Source organism: Talpa europaea (assembly GCF_964194135.1).
Source record: "Talpa europaea genome assembly, chromosome: 9".
Classification (NCBI taxonomy): Eukaryota; Metazoa; Chordata; class Mammalia; order Eulipotyphla; family Talpidae; genus Talpa; species Talpa europaea.
The window spans coordinates 57,533,188-57,553,619 of NC_140076.1; the positions used below are offsets into that span (position 1 = coordinate 57,533,188).

The 20,432-nt window shown below is 44.1% G+C and overlaps 2 protein-coding genes across 2 annotated transcripts in view; one reads left to right on the top strand and one right to left on the bottom strand.

Annotated features, from left to right (window-relative positions):
- The window catches only part of JAK1 (Janus kinase 1), a gene marked incomplete at both ends in the record, with an annotated part of 47,501 nt that extends 34,017 nt beyond the window's left edge, over nucleotides 1-13,484 (top strand). The window contains 13 exons of the mRNA XM_084242359.1: nucleotides 1,560-1,703; nucleotides 2,487-2,574; nucleotides 3,064-3,191; nucleotides 3,734-3,869; nucleotides 5,551-5,702; nucleotides 7,960-8,110; nucleotides 8,241-8,335; nucleotides 9,475-9,667; nucleotides 10,319-10,443; nucleotides 10,977-11,149; nucleotides 12,291-12,408; nucleotides 12,845-12,955; nucleotides 13,380-13,484. Of these exons, the coding sequence (XP_084098485.1) occupies nucleotides 1,560-1,703; nucleotides 2,487-2,574; nucleotides 3,064-3,191; nucleotides 3,734-3,869; nucleotides 5,551-5,702; nucleotides 7,960-8,110; nucleotides 8,241-8,335; nucleotides 9,475-9,667; nucleotides 10,319-10,443; nucleotides 10,977-11,149; nucleotides 12,291-12,408; nucleotides 12,845-12,955; nucleotides 13,380-13,484 (1,719 nt within the window). The remainder of the gene's footprint in view (nucleotides 1-1,559; nucleotides 1,704-2,486; nucleotides 2,575-3,063; nucleotides 3,192-3,733; nucleotides 3,870-5,550; nucleotides 5,703-7,959; nucleotides 8,111-8,240; nucleotides 8,336-9,474; nucleotides 9,668-10,318; nucleotides 10,444-10,976; nucleotides 11,150-12,290; nucleotides 12,409-12,844; nucleotides 12,956-13,379) is intronic.
- A 2,745-nt stretch (nucleotides 13,485-16,229) lies between these two features.
- Nucleotides 16,230-20,432, bottom strand: part of RAVER2 (ribonucleoprotein, PTB binding 2) — a gene marked incomplete at both ends in the record, with an annotated part of 79,770 nt that continues 75,567 nt past the window's right edge. Inside the window, one exon of the mRNA XM_084243759.1 lies at nucleotides 16,230-16,376. Within this exon, the coding sequence (XP_084099885.1) occupies nucleotides 16,230-16,376 (147 nt within the window). The remainder of the gene's footprint in view (nucleotides 16,377-20,432) is intronic.

A 20,432-nucleotide genomic window follows, 5' to 3' on the forward strand; every position in this document is an offset into this window, starting at 1 on the left:
TACAGTAGGATGCTGGATTGTCGATGTCTATCATCCTACCTTTCATGGAAGGACAGCAGCGACTTCCTGGGGAAGTGGCATTAAAGCAGAATGCCAGAGAACAAACTGTAAGAGCTAGGCAAAGGCAGAGGAAACAGCCTGGAAGGAGGCTGAGGCGCGACATTGTGGGTCACCGTAGAATCCTAAAAGTATGGTTCCAAGACTTGGTCACTGGATAAAGTAACCCTTTACTTGGAGAAGAGTAATTATTCTGAAAGCCCATGGCTTTTACAGTATATTCTGGGAACACAACTTCCCATCGTCTTGAATTGCTTCATGACAGATGCAGCTTTCATGATAGTCACAGGACCTTGCCAGGAGACAGGGCAGATGGAGCACCTTTCTGCCAGGATAAATGACGAGTGGCCATGTATCCACTTAGTGATTGTGTATGTTCTTGTGTGGGGGAGGATTCCCTTGGAATCAGCCACAATGCATTTTCTGCACTTACAGGGGGGCCTAGGGCAACAGGATGATAGAAAGTAGTTTACAAGTTTTGTGGAGTTACTGTCAATAGCTTGACAGTGCCTAAGTTCGATGAATCACATTGTAGTTTCCACCTATTGAGAATACTGCACTTAGAATTATTAAAGCTCAAACCAGAAGGGTCCTTAGAGACAGACAGATCATTGTGTGCTAAAGGCTTTGTGCAGATGATCTCATTTTCCAGGTACTCCACCCTTTTTTTTTTATGGTATTACCCTTTTCATATGTGAGGAGACCGTGACTTGTCCATCTAGTATCTAGTCTCTGCCTTTACACATCACCGGCTCCTCTGTGGGATCACTAAGGTGAATGCATGTATGAATTGCATCACTGATTGTAAAGCTTAGCACCCATGCACACACACATTACATGATGGATGGAAAGTAAGCAGTTTCAGCCTGAGAAATGTGTACCTCGTCTAGAGGGCAATCAAACAAAACACATCAGCCCAGCAGATTGGTTTCTACCCACTGAGTGCCGGGGAGCTTTTATACCTCTTTCCTCCATTGCTTCTTACAACAACCCTTGGCTGGTACCGTTATTCTGTTTTATAAAGTGAATGGAGACTGAGCACAGTGAAAGGATGACCCCATGATAAATGGACACCAAGCAGTAGAACCAGGACTAGTAAGCCCCTTCTCTTCATATCGCAGTCGGAGTGGAGGAGCCTCTTCGGGTTCTCTCCAAGTCTTCTGTGGAAGCCTGGCTGTTTGTGGTACTGGGTAAAGTTTTGATCTTAGGCCAGAATTATGTTTTCGCCACAGATTGTTCTGGAAGTAGAAAAGAAGGAACTGTTTAACGAGTATGAGGATCATCTTGGGGGCTCCAGGAACTGCCACAACTGTGTTTGAGCAAGTAACTTTTAGTCCTCTGTGACCTGACAAGGATAAGGAACAGGAGGCTGAGTGCTGCTGGGGCTCTTTTGTCTTTGCCCCACTGTCCAGTATTCTGGTTCTCATTCAAGTTTCAGTCCCAGACTAAGGCATCATTGCACCCTCAGAGCAGTCACTTCAACCTTTTATTTCCTCCTACAGGGCGAACACCTTGGGAGAGGCACACGGACACACATCTACTCGGGAACCCTTGTGGATTACAAAGATGACGAAGGGATGGCTGAAGAGAAGAGAGTAAAAGTGATCCTGAAAGTCTTAGACCCCAGCCATAGGGACATTTCTCTGGTAAGTGTTTTCCTCATAATTGTACCCCTTCGCCCCATTTCTGGAGCCAGCAGAGCAGAGTGGGCTGGAAGAACCTTTGCATTTATTTTGGCCTCAGGGTTTCTAAACTTCTCTTTTAGTCAGGATTCTTTTGTTCAGATACAATCTTCAGCAAACTCAGCAGGTAAAGCAAGTTAGGGACAACTGAGGATGAAGATCTCTAAGGGGCCCCTTCCACTTGGTCTTCTCTGTGCACTCCACTCTCCTGTTCCCCACCTACAGGTCCTTGTGGGATGCCCTGGAGCCCCAGGGTGCTAGCTGAATGGTCTGAGTCCCTGATGCAGTCCAGGGCTGTCAGTTTCAGTCTGGAAAATTAGAGCCCAGAGGAGAAAAATGACTTACCGAGGTTAAAGACTCCTGGAGTGATAAAGCCAAGCCTTGACAGCTAGATGCTACTGCCTTGGTTTTCTTTTATCCTATTACAGTGCCAAACACTGTTATTTCCTAAAAGTTAAAGGAAGCAAAAAAGTGGTAGCCATGCACAGCCAATGGGGACATTGTTAGCTAGCTTGTCCCATAAGCCTGGCTCTACATCTTCCTAGGTTTTCTAAATCCCACATTCCAGTCAAAGTGGCTTGAGGTGTAGAGACTTAGTATGGCCCCTTGACAGTCAAGGGCCGGTCTTGAGATGATGAGCGTTGCCAACTTTCCTGGATCCAGTGACTTTCCTCTTAGCATTACCACACTCTGGAATTAGACCGGTGGAGGCTGGTCCTTGACATTCCTTCCTCTGTTTTCCCACAGGCCTTCTTTGAGGCAGCCAGCATGATGAGACAAGTCTCCCACAAACACATTGTGTACCTCTATGGTGTCTGTGTGCGAGATGTGGAGAGTAAGTGTCTTGTCTGTGGACGGGGAGGTTGACCCTGGCTGGGGAGCAGAGGTCCTGTGGAAACAACTGGGAACTGCTTCCTCCTACAGGTTGCCTAGGCTTCTTAACCTTTCTTTTTGAATTCGAGGAATTTGAGGTACTGAGCAGGTTACTTGCTTAAGTTAATAATGGCCATGCAACAAATCTCATTTGAGTTTCACTCATTTTTTAAGTTTACTTCTTGTCGACCCTGGGCCCAGTGCTCTGCTGACCTGGGAGGTTGGGGTGAATAAAATGAGTTCATTGCCCTGAGAGCCAGAGTTGGAGCGGCTCTGGGCGGGAGCCAAATCCAGGCCTGTCCAGGTCTACAGCTCTCTGCCATTTGTACCTCCCAGGAAGTCTGTGTCCTTCCATAGCCATCTAGTTCAGTGGTCTCTTGTGAGCAAGTGAGGGAGAGTACTGTCTCTCACATTTAGAAGGTTCCAGTTGTGACTATTTTTGTGTTTGTAGATATCATGGTAGAAGAGTTTGTGGAGGGGGGCCCTCTGGATATCTTCATGCACCGGAGAAGTGACATTCTCACCACACCATGGAAGTTCAAAGTTGCTAAACAGCTAGCCAGTGCCCTGAGTTACTTGGTAAGTATATTGCTGTCCATGAGGCCCCCACCAGGAACCAGCATGTCCTAAGAGAGGGCGGCAGGAAGGAGGGGTTAGCAAGCAGGTGGCAGGGGCTTAGGCTCTGTGGTTAAACACAGGTGTGCCTGGAGCTGAGTGAAAAACGGTCATTCTGGGTTGTTCCGTGTGCTCACATAGGACGTTTTAGCATGTGAGAACACTGGCTCCGTATTCCAGTATAAGGCAGGAGTGCAATACTTGTTGGATGAATTAATGAAACCAGGAGTATCCGTACTAGCTAACATTCACTATGTACTTATCAGGGCTCAGCTGTTCTAGTGTTTTAAAGGTTCTACTTCCTGCCTTACTGACGAGGGAACCAGACATGATAGAATGTGCTGAGCACACAGGTAGTTGGTAGGGGGCTAGGTGGTTGTGTCTGGTGATAGCTGGGGAGAAAGGAGAAATGATATGAGGGGCCGGAGTTGGCAAAGGGGAAGGTAGAAGGGGGAGATGGGCAGCCTGTGGACAGCTTTGTAGAACTCAACCTTTTTACTCTGCAGGAGGATAAGGACCTGGTCCATGGAAACGTGTGCACTAAAAACCTCCTCCTTGCCCGGGAGGGCATTGACAGCGAGTGTGGTCCATTCATCAAGCTCAGCGATCCTGGCATTCCCATCACTGTGCTGTCCAGGCAAGGTATGTCTTCCTTCAGCCTCACACCCTCCCTCGTCACCCCACACTGAGGCAGGGTTAGACCAGTGGGGAGAAGGGCTTGGGTTTGGGGTATTTTCTCCTTCGAGAAAGCATATTTCAGCAAATGGGTCTGGTGTTCCTACAGTGCTGTGGGGGCCACGGGGAGAGGGACCTTAGGGACGGCTAGCCCCTGTGCTTAAGGAGCTGACTGCAGGAGGAGGAACAGACTACTCACAACAGGCCATGGAGGAGGAACTGTGTTCAAGGTGCTGGGGTAGCATAAAGGGAGATATTAGGCCTCCTAGGTCCTCCCCTGTGTTCCTTTTGAAATCTCTATGCTTAGTGAGCAGTTTGGGAGGCACTGAGCTGTGACCTTGCATCCTGTCTTTGAATGAGGTTATTTTGAGTTATAGGGGAAGGGCAGCCCTGGGAACTGAGCCACTGAAATGACACTTTGCCTCAACTCTAAAGGCCGCACGTGGGGTCCTGAGCACAGTGCCTCGCACTTAATAGTTTTGCTTAATAATTCAAAGAATGGATTAAGTCTGGAAGGGAACAGGATGAAAAACAAGCCTTCTGAATAAGATCTAAATCATCCCCTGTGCTTAGGGAGCTGACTGCAGGAGGAAGAGCAGGGGCAGGCTCACCCCGTGTAGATGACATTTATCATCCAGCCATCATCAAACCGGAGGCACATTTCAGCCCTGAATGTGTTGGGGTCTGAGACAGGGACACAAATGACTCTAGACAAAGCAGAGAAGTTGGAGCTAGCTCTCCACCAGAGATGCCAGTAAAATGTGGTGGGCATTCAGAAGAGTTATCACCCAATGGGGTCAGAGGTTGGTTCATGGAGGTGGTAGGAGTTCATCTGGGTCTTGATCCAGGTCAGTGAAATGGGCCCACAGCGGGGTGATGGCAGGCACTTGATCCTAGGGCACTGCCTGCACTTGCTGTGCCAGGAGGAAGGTGGGGGGAAGGCTGGGGTGGAAGGTAAGCGGACCAGCCTGTGAATACCCAGCTTAGAAGTGACCCTGCTGCCGCCGTTCTTCAGGATCTGGGAGATGCCATGCTTGCTGAGGGCAATTCCATGGACATGGCAGGGATTTCTGCTCTGTTCACTGGCTCTGGTCTTGGTTAGAAACCAGAACAAGGGCTGCAGAGATCGCTGGGGGCCAGAAATGTCTAATGTCTTTACTGCAGTCTTTCCTTGTTGTTTCTCAAATGAGAGAAAACCAGTAAAAATGAATGTATAGCACTTAAAGGGGGCTGTGCGGTGTATGAGATTAGCTCGTGCCTGCTCTGCACAGGTTGTCCTCGTCTCCCCTGCCTTCACTTTCTGAAGCCTTTGTCCCCACTGCTCCCTGAACCCCCATCCCCAGGGGGTTGGCCTCCAACGTGGTGCTTTGCTGTTTCTTAGGCCGGGGTTTCAGAAGATTGGCCGTGTGCAGTCCAGCAGAGGAGCTTGTGGTACATGGAATGTCTGCTGGCCCTGACTCTTGACTACTTCCTCCCAAGTGCCAGGGTGAAGGGCCTGGAAACCACACCTTTAATGGGCTTTCCAAGGAATGTGTTTTGAAAACACTAGTTGAAATAGTTTGTTAGCTCACTGTTCTTGCTGTAATGACAGTGATTTATTCCCCAGGTGATTCCAGAAACTAATCTGTAAATGGCTCGTCTTTTCCAGAGTGCATAGAACGAATCCCATGGATTGCTCCTGAGTGTGTTGAAGACTCTAAGAATTTGAGTGTGGCTGCTGACAAATGGAGCTTTGGAACCACACTCTGGGAAATCTGCTACAATGGCGAGATCCCCCTGAAAGACAAGACACTGATTGAGGTGAGCAGTCGTTTTCCATAGCGTGAGCTGAGTGAGGACTCCTTGGATGCTCAGGGTCATCTCGGTAGTTATCAGGAAGTCTTAGGTTGAGGGAAGAGGCGTGCATGAGTTTAAATCTCCTCCAGGGACTTACAGGCTGTGTGACCTGCAAAATGTAACCTAACTTCCCCGAGCCTTGGTTTCATCATCTGTAAATGGGGATAAGTAGTAACGACTTTGGATGTAGGGTGCTTCAGATGTAGGAACTCAGTGGATTGTTACAGTCTTACTTGCCACGGTTTGTGGAATTAACACAGAGATACAGTTCCAACTGTGCATCAGGCATTGTCCTAGGTAGAAATTCAGGATAAAATAGACACAGCTCTTGCCTTCCCTTGAGGATCTTAGAATGGGGTAGGAGAATTTGGCTAGAATAGCAGTAATGATTTTACAAATGTTATCTAAAACTTTTAAAATGCTGTCACCCAGGAACCTAGCTCATTAGATAGGGCAGTGCCATTACCTTCATTTTACAGGTCAGGTAGCCTAGGTAGAACGCTTTGTAATTAGTGTGCAAACCAAGTGTTCTCATAGCTTTGTTTTGCTTTGTTAATTTTGATGGTACTATGTTATATAGTATGTAGATTGCATTATGTAGTATGTAGACTGGATACAGGGAGTCCAAGACACACACCTGGGTTTCTCAGCGAGAATGTAAAATAGGTGTTCCTCTTTCACATTTATTTGCAGAAAGAGTGGAAACTCTTAAACTCCGAAGGGACAAAGTAGTACAGATAACAGAAAGGACCACTGATCCTTACTCACCGATCAGATGCTTGGATTGTGCTTTGTGTTTAGGGAGGCAGGCAGAACTCTTAAGCTGAGAGGAAGTGATCAGAATCCAGGGACAGTGGCACTTCAGTTGTCTTGGGGAACTGCTGCGCGGTTTCCCATGTATTCTGGAGCGTTGGGAGCATGGAGAGGAATGACTGGGAGATGGGTGGGAAAGGTCGTTTGTGGTCAGATTGTTTAAGACCTGAATTCCAAGCTGTGGAATTTTACTGGGGGTGAGATGGGATGGTGAAGGGTTTGGGTGGAGTGAGGTGCCCTAACAGCAGCTTGGGGACCGTGCCTGCTGACACCGTGGCTGGATGGGTGGGCAGAGGAGATACCAGTAGGACTCCTGCGCGAAGGCTCTCTGTGGTTGGGATGTTTAGCCTGGGCTTTTGGGAAATTGATTTTAACTTCTTTGGAAAAGAAAATTCAGCATTGCTTATTGTCAGTCACAATTTCTTGAGTACCTGCTGTGTACCCAGGGCTGAGCAGCACACAAGGTGGAATTAAGGAAGGGCTGTGCCTTTGAAAATAGATAGACTGCCTCCGCCCAGAGTCCCTGCTTGGCTGAGATGGTTTTCTCGCCTGCGGTACTGCAGCAGGGAAGGGTGAGTGACTCTAGAGAGGCCAGGGCAGCTGGCAGCTCCTTAATTCCCTCCACTTCCTCCTGTTTGTTTGGGTCCTACTCTTCCCCTGCTGCAGAACCCACAGGTAGCAGAAGAGAAACAAGTGCTCTGGGATTCAGATATAGGCTGAAAAACTATGGTGCAGTGATTTTAATTATTAGAATCTGAATTTTCAAGCAATAAACACTTGAAAATTTGGGAAACAAAGAAAGCTATTTTAAAAAAAAGCAATCACCAGAAGCCCAAGTCACACCTGGTCACTACTAACACTTGGGCAGATTTGTCTTCTAATCCATTTTGTATCTTTTAAACAAAATTGGAACCATGCTAAGTATAGTTGCATGCATTAGGAGTACTTACATTTGTAAATCTAATTTACATAGGAGATAGTTAATTGTTTCACTATTAACCAGTTTCATATTCGTTGTTTTCGAATTTCTGATGTTCTAATTTTGTAGGGAATATCTTTAAACATAATCTTTGTTTATATATGAGTCATTTGGTAATCGGAATTACTGAGTCAGAGGGTTTGAAGAATTTGAAGATTTTTATGCATATTGCCAAACTGTCTTCCAGAAAGACTACATGACTACCGGAATTCAGCTGGTTTGGGACCGCCTACCCTCCTTGAATTTGGATTATTTTAAATTCGGGATTGAGATATTCCCCAAACTGGAATGAAGCAATAGCAACCCATGTTTTTTAAATTTACCTTTAAGCAGACCTGTTGGGAATTCATTTAGGGATTGGTAGCTCTGGGGCTATAAGGCTTGTGGGTGGTTCCTTTCGTTTTTCCCATGTGATCCTCCTCTTTACAGAAAGAGCGATTCTATGAAAGCCGCTGCAGGCCAGTGACGCCATCTTGTAAGGAACTGGCTGACCTTATGACCCGCTGCATGAACTATGATCCCAATCAGAGACCCTTCTTTCGAGCCATCATGAGAGACATCAACAAGCTGGAGGAACAGAGTAAGCTTCCCCTTGGGCTGTAGTTTCACCAAGACCAGCCACTGCCTGGAGAGCAGGTTGGGAAGTGGGGGAAATAAGCTGGAACTGAGTGGCGGTCTCTCCTTTGTAAACTTGTTTTCTTTTCTGTTAGATCCAGACATTGTTTCAGAAAAGAAGCCAGCGACTGAAGTGGATCCCACACACTTTGAAAAGCGGTTCTTAAAGAGGATCCGTGATTTGGGAGAGGCAAGTTGCACTCCAGTCCTCTACTGACCACATCAATTTTCACTGCATAGAAAGTCACTTTCCATTCTCTCACTGTGGGTCAGTTTATGGGATCGTGGCTGATTGTGGTGTTGGGTGTGCACACAGGACACAGAACATCTCTCTCCAGAGACTTGGTTTTCCTCTAAGGGACAGAAAAGGATGGAAGGGGAGGGGGATAAAGAGGATCCGTGATTTGGGAGAGGCAAGTTGCACTCCAGTCCTCTACTGACCACATCAATTTTCACTGCATAGAAAGTCACTTTCCATTCTCTCACTGTGGGTCAGTTTATGGGATCGTGGCTGATTGTGGTGTTGGGTGTGCACACAGGACACAGAACATCTCTCTCCAGAGACTTGGTTTTCCTCTAAGGGACAGAAAAGGATGGAAGGGGAGGGGGATAGGGGGAATAGGTATAAATGTGTAGAAATAGAAAAACCCTTGTCTCTGACTTTCAGGGGCATGTATATATCCTGTGAGGCCGCTTAAATAGGGATGCCAAAATAGAATATAATCAGCTTTTTCTTTGGACTTTGAATGGTGTCTCTTAACAGTTAATGTGACCAGAGAAGCTACTGGGATTACTGCTCTATGCAGATTTTCTGTAGTTACGTAATAAATAGACTGCCTCATGTCAGGGCTGTGCTGGCATGTACAGGCCCTGTGCCCTTCAGTTTCTCACAGCCACCCTGAGGCTTTATTACTACTGTTTATATTGAGTAGCTCGGAACACTCAGTGACTGGGCCAACATCACCATCAAGTGGCTTTGCTGCAATCTAATCCCAAGGCTTCCCAAACTCCTCATGCATGCTCTTCAGCTACACTGAGGTGCCTCTCGTACATGGGTCCAAGAATGCCAGTTGTCCAGCATGTCTAGAAATAATCTTTATTTCCTTTCAGGTTAGTTCATGGAAACTGGGGTTGCTAAATTGGTTCACTAGTAAGTGGAGATGGGAAGAGGCAAGCAAAATAGGTGCTTGCTACCTGCACTATTAGGCTGTGCTGTCCACACCTGGCCCTTCTGGGAATGGCAGTAGGAACAAGCCTCATCTTCTAAATATGTCTCGCTAGTCCAGGCTGGGGCCTCTCTGATCTGAACACATGCATCTTCCCCTCTAGGGCCACTTCGGGAAGGTTGAGCTCTGCAGGTATGACCCTGAGGGGGACAATACAGGGGAGCAGGTGGCTGTCAAGTCCCTGAAGCCTGAGAGCGGAGGTAACCACATAGCGGATCTGAAGAAGGAAATAGAAATCTTAAGGAACCTGTATCATGAGAACATTGTGAAGTACAAAGGCATCTGTACAGAAGACGGTATGCTGTGTGAAGTGGGGTTAGTCTAGAGGCTGGAAGTGACCATCTGGGGTTATAGGAGTGAGAGCTGTGCAGGTGGCGCTCCCGGTCTTCCCTGGAATGCCTGGACACACCTGCCACTGCCCCATGAGCTCTGGGGCTTTGAGGTTGTGGGCACTGTGAAACCCCTCAGCTTTAGGGCTGTCAGGGAAGCTGCTCAGGCTCTGAACACCCACTGGGGACCGGACTTCACCCATCCTGGTATTTTTACTTAGGGCACTTGCACCATCTGAAACACATGCCCCCTCCCCCGTCTTATCCAGTACTAGCTCTAGCTATGCGTTCCTTTTCTAGTTGCCTAAATCAAGTGACAGGTATTTATTAATGCGCATCTCTTTTGCAAGCCAGCACAATACTTAATTTTAAGAAGTTTCATTTGCCTGGTGGTTCCCGAGGACTGTTTTGTTACCTCTTGAGTGCTGATGACACACGTGCTGCTATCCCTGTTCACTACCGAGGATCCGATGCTCTGGGGCTTATTAACTAGCTTACAATGAAGGGGGGATGGGGAAAATACTTTAGAGCCTCTGTTTTCACTTCCTGTACCCTGTACTCACAGTTCCTTCATTTTTCGTACCTCAGACTGATGGGTGCTTTTTTAATCCTAAACAGGAGGAAATGGTATTAAGCTCATCATGGAATTTCTGCCTTCTGGAAGCCTCAAGGAGTATCTTCCAAAAAATAAGAGCAAAATCAACCTCAAACAGCAGTTAAAATATGCAGTTCAGATTTGTAAGGTAAAGAGCATGTGAGATTAAAATCATTTTACATTATTTGGATAAAAATTAGTCTCCTAAAAAAGTGAACTGATAAGGATGCTGGGCCTCCCCGGTGGCGCAGCGGTTGAGCGCCGGGTTGCGAAGCTGCCCGCAGCCTCTGCAGCGCCAGTTTGATCCCAGGCTGCTCCCCGGCCACCGGAGGAGGGTCCCACACGGCGCGCAGACCTCTCCTGCCGCCCGCTGCTCCCCTCAGCAGTGTCCTTCGGTCCTTCTGCCTGCTCTGCTCCCCGCTCTGGCTCTGGTGAATTCTCTCACCCTCCCGCGCTTCTGACTGTCCCCAGTGCTTGTATAAATAAATAAATCTTTAAAAAAAAAAAACTTTAAAAAAAATTTTTAAAAAAAGGATGCTGATGTAATACGTATTTCATCACCTCAGTTTTCTTATTCTTGGTTAAAAAAAAAGGCAAATGAAATGATGTTTGTACTTTATTATGTGGCAGTGGATAAAAAAATAACAATTTGAACTGACATGCTCTACTTAATTCCCTCAGGGAATGGACTACCTGGGGTCTCGGCAATACGTTCACCGGGATTTAGCAGCAAGAAATGTCCTTGTTGAGAGTGAACACCAAGTGAAAATTGGAGACTTTGGCTTAACCAAAGCAATTGAAACTGATAAGGAGTACTACACGGTCAAGGACGATCGGGACAGCCCTGTGTTTTGGTAACGATCAATCAGGTTTCATCAGGGGTTCATAGAGTTTCTGCTGTTTCGATGGGCCCTTTTTAGCCAGAGTGATCTCTCATTTTTCTTTCCTGCCTGAGCTAAGTTTGGAGAAGATTTAAAATATTGTTCATCTGACAATGCCTTTAAAGCTCTTAGCACCTCCTGGTTAGAAGGCCATGCCCTGGCTTCAACCCTGCTCAATCTGGAGAAACTACTGAAGTTCTCCCCCAGACCCATAAAAACAAGCAGCATTGGGATGTACATCCTGTATGGATACAACATGCATCTCTCCTACTCAGGGAGCCTAAATCTATCAAATAAGCATTGAGGCCCTACTTTGTGCCAGGTACTAGTGAACTATTGAGCAGTTTAATGAATGAGGCAGCCAGTTTGGTGGTACTGTAAGAACAGTTCAGACTTGTTTTTTAAATCCTTCAAAGATTCTTGGGAGTATATGGAGATGGCTGGAAGGCATGTGTGAGTAAAAGGAAAGAGCAGTGGTCATCCCGGGAATGGAAATCAGCTTGATGTGGCTAGATCATGAAGAGACTTGAAAATAAGACAGAGCACTGGAAGGTAAATTATGGAGCTAGTACTCCAGCCCAAGAGTTTTAGGGTGCCTCTGAAATAAGAGAGTGCAGGATTAGAGCCAGAAGTCTGATTCTGCCAGAGCTAGTGATCGTATGAACTAGGCCAGTGATTAGTATGATGACAGCAGGGGTTAGAAAAGTAGATGGGGACAGAAGTATTTAGGAAACTGGACAGGGTTTTCTGGCTGAGTTGGGCAGTTGTTGGGGCATCACTCACCAAAACAGTTGACATTAGAGGAGGAGTATGCAGTGAAATCACTGCTGACTCACTCAGAGCCATCAGGCAAATAAACCAGGGGTGAGTACCTGCTCTGTGGAGTGAGGAGCAGAAACATGAGGTGCTGTTGTGTGGGGGCAGAACTGGACTACTGAGGGCGTGGAAAGGCTGCATGTCAGATGCATCCCCCGGCAGCAGATGTGCATAGTGTGGAATACCAATACAGCCTAGACTACTCTGAAGAAAAACTGAATGGGTGACTTCCTGAGTTACTCTGTAATGTTTATTGGGATATCTGTCCCAGGAAATGAAGGTCTGTTCTTTCTTTTAGGTATGCTCCAGAATGTTTAATACAGTGTAAATTTTATATTGCCTCAGACGTCTGGTCTTTTGGAGTCACTCTGCATGAGCTGCTTACTTACTGTGATTCAGATTCCAGTCCCATGGCAGTAAGTTTTCCTTGTCTCCCCGGAATGTATGTATCCCCCTGCCTTGTAGGTGTATTACACTGGAAAGACACTTTCCACCTAGTTGATGTTTTTAACACTTACCTTTGTAGCTCTCTCTAGTCTTGGTTTCACAAGTAGCCCGAAATTCTGATGACAAGGGTTCTCTCTGTGGGCAGGCTCATGGAATAAGGATGCCTTATTTATTCCTAAATGAAATCATTCTCCTGGCTGAGGCTCCTTGACCAGGCGGCGTTGGTAGAGTCTGAATGATTACAGACTGATCATTGAGTGCTAATAAGGATTTTGGACTTGGATTTAATACTGCTAAGGACAAAAGCATGTTTATTTCCATTTCTAGAAATCTTCCCTCATTCTGTATGCTAATTTTATGAATGTGTGAAAATTAAAAACATTTTGCTTGGTTTTCTTTTAATAGTTGTTCCTGAAAATGATAGGCCCAACTCATGGCCAGATGACAGTAACAAGACTTGTGAATACATTAAAAGATGGAAAACGTTTGCCTTGTCCACCGAACTGTCCAGATGAGGTATCTATGGGCCACTCTACAGTGGTAAAACTCAATGATTCCTAGCTTGAGTTAGGGAATGGGGGTAAAAAGCAAAAAAATGGTTTTGTGAGAGGTCCTTTCTGGGAAAATGACATTGCCTCCCATTGTAGGCTTACCTTACTTAGTGCACGTTTTGACAGCTCCTTATCGTAACAAACACAGGAATGCAGTTTACATGTATCTATGCTAGGTAGTAATAGCACTTACGAGTTTACCCTTTCGGTTAAGAATGAAACCACCATTGTGGAAAATTGAGTCTAAACGACTTCACCCATAAACAGTGCCCTGTATTCTTTTTGAAGGTCAATTAACACATTAGCGTCTCAATTTTAAAATACCAAAGTGTAGTTGCTGTATTTTTTCTTATGAGATACGCTTGTTGTCTCCTCTTATTTTTTTACAGTTATACCAACTTATGAGAAAATGCTGGGAACTCCAACCGTCTAATCGGACAACTTTTCAGAGCCTTATTGAAGGATTTGAAGCACTTTTAAAACAACTACCATGAATGGCATTTAAATTCCACCGCGTATCAAGTCATCCTCCCTCCCTGCCCCTCAGGAAATACTTAAGCCATTTAAAAAAATTTTTAATGGAAAAAAGTTCATATTCTGTGTGAAAAGATACCTGGGTCAGACCCATGTGTAAGTACTACTACTTTTCATTTTGGCACCAGTAGCACACTCCTCTTGGAAAGAAGATACGACCACTTTCTCTGGTTTACCAACACAGTTACTTATCCAAATGGGATTTTTCAGACCAAAACTCTGAAGAGGAGGATTGCTTTTTCCCCAGCTGCCATTTTTTTGTGGCACCTGCCCTCAAATTTTAGTGTCTCTACAGTGCTAGACCAGTCATTCTTGAAATAATAGATGAGTGTATTCCTGTCACCAGTAGGACTTCAACTTTTGTTTCTCCAGTGGCTTATTAGCTCCTGTCCTCCTCTTGAGAAATCACTGAGCTGTCCCCAGGGGGAATAGATACTTTGCTGCATGATGTTTAATTTTTGAAAACTGTGCCAGTGCTTTCCTAAACAGCATACCATTAATCAGAATTGATTCTGAGACCCTGGATGCTATAATATGTGCTTTTAAGAAATGTCCATGTATATCCTTTTGTAACTCTACCACTTTGGAGCGAGCTGTTCCAGAATTGGTTTGGGATGCTGTCTACAACCAGTCAGAATGCACTGTTCTTAGAGCATTTCGTACTTACCATAAATACTTACCATCCTTCTTTCAAAGAGACGATTACTATTTTGACCATCACTCTATGGCACAAAACTTGAAAGACCCAGCTAGATGCACTATGGGGTTCAGGATCCACTAGCGTTTTTCACTTTCTTGGAGGTTGACCAACATTGTTTCATAGCTTTGCCTTTCAAAACCTTTAATTGATTCAGTGGTGATAAACTTGCCATTTAAATTTGTCCAGTAACCCTGCATCACCAAGGTCTCTTGTCTGTGTCAAACCTGTGGCCACTCTATATGCACTTTGTTTACTCTTTATACGAATAAATGTACTAGAGACTTCACATGCATATGCCTTTTAATATTAAGATTTTGTTTTCAAAGCATTTCAAACAACTTGTTTACATAGAAAATACGGAGCTGGGAATGGTCCTTAGTCTTACCACTTGATTTGTACTTAGCTGTTCAATGACAGTGGGGCACAGACCTGTACAAATGGCAGATCCAAAGAATCTTTTAGTTCCTTCAACCTCTTCCTACTTTCCTTTGATTTAAAATCTACTGTCACAGAGGTGTGACTAAGCATTGAAGAGGATTAATTCAACGGGAAAATTGGAAGGAGAAAGCAGAGCATGGAATCATCCAATTATTTACTGAGTCGTACCTATCCACTACTTACAGGTAGTATATGTCTTAGAAATTACCTTTTAGTTGTCATTTTCCAGTAGAGGTGAATACATGCTTACACCAAGTAAAATTCTTTACAACATACACCAGTCTTAAACTTCATAATTAAAACAGGATAGGTTCCTTAGTAAGTCTACCAATTTACAAGATATTTAATGATCTCACTTTGGACGTCTCAATGACCCCAGTCCTTTTAAACTCTTTAAAATCTCATAACAAGGCACAAACTTAGCAATTTTCAGATGGCAGAGTCTCATGCAACTACCAAGGTCTTCAGGAAATGGTGATGGAAAGTTATATGCAATAAACAATTCTTTCACATGTAAATTGAATAAGAGACAATGAGGTATAGCTTATCAGCTTAAAATGGTAATAAATACAGTTACTTCCTAAGACTGCTTCAGAAGGGACGCTAATATTATAGAAATGCGGGGTTTGTGTAATCATGCCATGAGGAAACAGTGGAAGTTAATATTTCTTGCCACTTACAAATACGTCGCAGAATTTAAAGGTTTCTCTACAAAGGAAATACCTTACGCTTTGCAGGTACTGTGGTCTCTCACACCTATTCAGCTCTACCATTGTAGCACAAAAGTAGTTATACGAAAATGAACTTCATCATCATCCAGGGAAATTTTCTGCACATATACTTTTCCAACCATTTATAAATGTAAATATTTCTTACCTTGCAGGCAGTACACAAACAGGTAGAAGACTGAATCGGCCCCCAAAACTACTTAACCTTTCTTGTTTCTCTCAAAAGGTATAAATCGTAAATAACATTAAAAGTACAACATCTGTACACGGGTATACCTTGGATGTTGTGACCATCACTCTGCATTTGGGTTTTATACTGTGTGGGAGGTTAATAATTTAGTTTGCTTGTAGAGTATCTTTATAACATTACCATCACTGCCTTTTGTACTGGCGTGCTTAGGGTTGTAGGAAAAGTTCTGAAAATCTATAAAGGAGATTACCTCTAGTGAAAGTAAATTGAAATGTACATTGGCTTTACAAGAAATTCATTCTTCTAAGGCTTAGGAAACAAGAACTGTTTCCTATTTATTGCTTCAAACTTATATATGGTGTCAAAATTATTCCTAGTCCTAAAACTAGGAATAATGTTAATTTCTCCCAATGAACTGTAAGTTAATACCACATTAAGATGCATCTAATTCTAGTGGAAAATGTCCTCAATTGACATCTCTTATTGCTACTTATTTTTTGGCAGTTCTGCCTGCTGCACAATACAGTTCCTTATGGGAAATTACAAACCCGTATTTAAAGGATATGGCTAGTTTGAATGTAGTTAAGGCAGCAAGGAACAGCAGAAGTACTGCAGAGAACCTTATGAGGCTATCAGGTGAAAACTTAACTCAGTATACGCGCTTCTTTTTTAAGTAGGTTTCCATATAATACGTTCCTGTGCCCTGAGAATGCTGGTCAACAAATTCTACTGAACCACCTTCTGGGGCAGAGACGAGATAAGAGGAGCCTCGCTTTTCATTTCTTAAAGATGAAACCTATGAACGAAAGAAAAATAAGTCACCACTAATGCTAAAATCTAAGTTCAATATTGATTTAGTGTTCAAGATTCTTAAAAGGCAATGCCACTTCCAATTTGGTATAAAAATAAGTTTTTACATCACAATAACTTACAGAACTTAAGACAGCCTGAGTACCCTTTGCACACCAACATTTTGGGAAAGAAAAAAAAGACACTGATCGCACTATTGATATGGAATCATAAACACCAATAATGCTCCAAGGAGAGTGTGTGACTATAATGTCAATGAAAATAGCAATTGTAGAAAGCAATGTGAACTCAAACTTTAGTTGTAGAACAGTCACCTGGAAAACATGTTGAAATGCAGACTTTCGGGATCTATCCCAGACACGCTGATATTTAAGTGATCATAAAAAGGGCCTAAATGCTCCTCACCAGTAATCATAGCAATCACACTAAATCAGATACACAGCATAACCCTGTGACCTAAATCCTCTAATTTAGTTTACAAATAGAATTCAAATTACTTGTTTTTATTTATTTTTTAAGATTTATTTACTTACACATATAAGAGCTGGGGTACGGGCCAGAGATGTGGAGGGGTGTGTGTGAGAGGATTCACCAGAGACAGAGCGGGGAGCAGAACACTGATTGACTGAAATACACTGCTGAGGGGAGCAGCGGGCAAGACAGGAGAGGTCTGCTGCGCCATGTGGGTTGCTCCCTGGCTGGTTGGAGATTGAACTCCTGCTGCAGAGGCTGCGGATTGCTTCATAGTGTGATGCTTAATCCTTTGCGCCACCAGGGAGGCCCAGATTACTTGTTTCGGGTTTTTTGTTTTTTTTTTTTAAAGATTTATCCATTCATTTATACAAGCACTGGGCACAGTCAGAAGCATGGGAGGGTGAGAGGACTCACCAGAGACAGAGCAGGGAGCAGAACAGGCAGAAGGACCAAAGTACACTGCTGAGGGGAGCAGCGGACGTGGCAGGAGAGGTCTGTCACACCATGTGGGACCCTCGCTGGCGCCTAGGGATCGAACCGGCGCTGCAGAGGCTGTGAGCAGCTTTGCAGTCCAGCGCTCAACCACTGCGCCACAGGGGAGTCCCCAGATTACTTGTTTTTATTTTTTTATTTATACAAGAGCTGGGGTATAGGCCAGAGTCGTGGGAGAGTGAGAGGATTCACCGGAGACAGAGCGGGGAGCAGAACAGGCAGACAGACTGAAAGCACTGCTGAGGGGAGCAGCGGGCAAGGCAGGAGAGCTCTGCCTCGCCATGTGGGATTCTCCCTGGCTGGCCAGCACCGCGGAGGCTGTGGACAGCTTCACAGCGTGGCACTCAACCGCCTGCACCACCAGAGAGGCCCACAGATTCCTTGTTTTTAAAGCAATGCTCACAATTTTAAAAACTAGTCAACTTTAGAGACGACAGGTAGTTGTACCTCCTTGTATGTAAGGTAGTTCTCAAACACTGATATTAAGAGCTAAAGCGACGTTAACCCAAGATGGTAAGCTAGGAAGCTCCCTCCCATGAATGCACTGACTGTACAGCTACATGTGGAACAAGTTCCTCTGCAAGAGACTGAGAAACTCGCAGAGTGGATGGCTAAGACGTGTGCCATGAACTCTTAACTTGTCGTTTCTACTAAGGACAAACTACACCTAGTTTAGAAGACCAGTGACACTTGTGCCCGAGATTGAAAACCTAGGAAATCAAATTCCTAAGAGCACTCCTCTCTCAACTTTTCTCCAGAAGAGGTTTACCTACATACTTTAAAAGCTACTGCTTGAGGATCAGGCTTCTAACCTAATGGGTAGAAGCTGGCTGTGCTCTTCCCCAGATAACAGGGGATTTGGAGGACACCTTTTTCCAATACTGTACGCCACTAAAATCTCCCTTGAAAGAGCCGGCAGCCAATAACTCAGTTTTCATGGCTGCCACATAAGGGCTGGTTGCTAGGTCATCTGCTAGCCAACATACATCCATGAGTCCCAGAGGACTGCAGTAAACAAAAAGCCTAATGGCTTTATCTCACACCCCGCACCCCCTAATGTCTATATAGCAGGCGCAGCAGGAACAGGTGAAGGTGCCCATCACCATTTCTCCCTGGAAGGGGTTTAACTACATACTTAACTCTGCTTCTGCCTGAGAGTCTAATGAGTCTGCAAGGTCTTAGCACCCTCTTGACTACTGATGCTAGCAGTCACAATGACAGAAGTTTAAGATACAACTGGGACGATCAAGGCTCATCTTCTACATGACATCACTCTACCAACACTGGTGTAGGTGGCTATTTTATCTAATACGTAGAAACCAACAAAGAGAATCAAGGAAAACGAAGACACGGCAATATGTCCCCAGCAAAAGAAGTAACTATCCAGAAACAGATTCCAGTGAAACAAAATAAGTGATTCACCTGATAGTGTGCAAAATAAAGTCACCAAGGTCAGTAGAACAAGGCATGAACAAGAGAATGTCAATGGAGACGAAGTATTTTAGAGTGCCAAACAAATGAGAGCTAAAGAATACAAATACCTGTATGATATAAGCACAATAACTGAATTGAGCAAATGGAGGTCAATAGCGGGTTAGATCAATCTGAAGTATCAGCAAACACAAAACCAGGTCAGTGCATAACTGATCCAATTAGAGTTGCAAAAAAAAAAAAAAAAAAAGGATAGTTTATGCAGTTTAATATTAACCATCAAGTAGATAAATATACACATTTTAGGGGTTTCAGAAAGAAAAGGGAGAGCAAAGAGCTTGTTCAAAAAATTAATGTCTGATAACTTCCCCAATCTGGGGTAAGATACCAAATCCTCAAGAAGCACCAAAAAAGATAAAGAGGACCAAACTGAGGCACAAACTGTCACACATTAAAGACAAGGAGAAGCAAGAAAAAAGCAACTGTCACATAAGGAAATCCTATTTTTCAGCAAAAATTATCTAGACTAGAAGGGATGACATGTTCAAAGTATGAAAGAAAACACAAACTAAGACTGTTCTTTAGAACTGAAGAAACTGTTTTTCTGTTTGCTTTAACAAAAGCAAGGAGGAGCTTCTCACCATTAGACTGGCCTTCTATGAAATGTCTTAAAGATGAAAAGATGATGAATATCAGGAAAACAAAAGTGTAACACGCTCTGGGGTAAAGACAAATTCAGGGCCTTCCTGGTGTTGCAAGGGGTTAAGCACCACACTATGAAGCTGTCCACAGACTCTGCAGCACAAGTTCGATCCCTGGCCTGCCAGGGAGCTACCCACACGGCACAGCAGACCTCTCCTGTCTCGCCTGCTGCTCCCCTCAGCAGTGTACTTCGGTCAATCTGCCTGTTCCGTTCCCCACTGTCTCTGGTGAATCCTCTCTTCCCCCGCATCTGTGGCCTGTACCCCACCTCTTGTATGCATAAATAAATCTTTAAAAAAAAAGATAAATTCATAATAGTCTAATGTAATGGTGGTGGGTAAATCATAATTATATGAAAGTTAAATGACAAAATTACTATAAAATATCTTAATGGATATGTAATATAAGGTACAAACTGATACCACAAACCAAGTGCAGGTGTTGGGAAAGCTTTTCTATGCACTGGAAGCTGTCTAAGACTAACTTTCATGTCATGTGGTAACCACAACAAAAGCCTAGGTGTGTGTATATATATGTATGACAAAAAGGAATCAAGCATATAACTACAGAAAATCATTAAACCACAAAGATCTCATAAAGAGAAGAAGGAACAGGAATGACAAAACCACCCTAAAGTAAGTAGCAATTTTAAATCCACACGTATAATTACTTTAAATGTAATGGGCTAGATTCTCCAACAAAAGACATACAGTGGCTTCTGATTAAAGGAAAAAAAAAAAGTCACGCTCCTACTGTATATATTGGTTACGAGTCTCATACCACAGCTTCTAAGACATTTACACCAAAAGTGAACAGATGGAGGAGATAATCCACACACAAGGAAACCAAAGGAAAGCAAGGACAGCCATACTTAGAAAAAATAAACTTTAGTCAAAGAATGTAAGTAGACAAGGAAGTTATAATAAAAGAAGGGTCAGCTAAT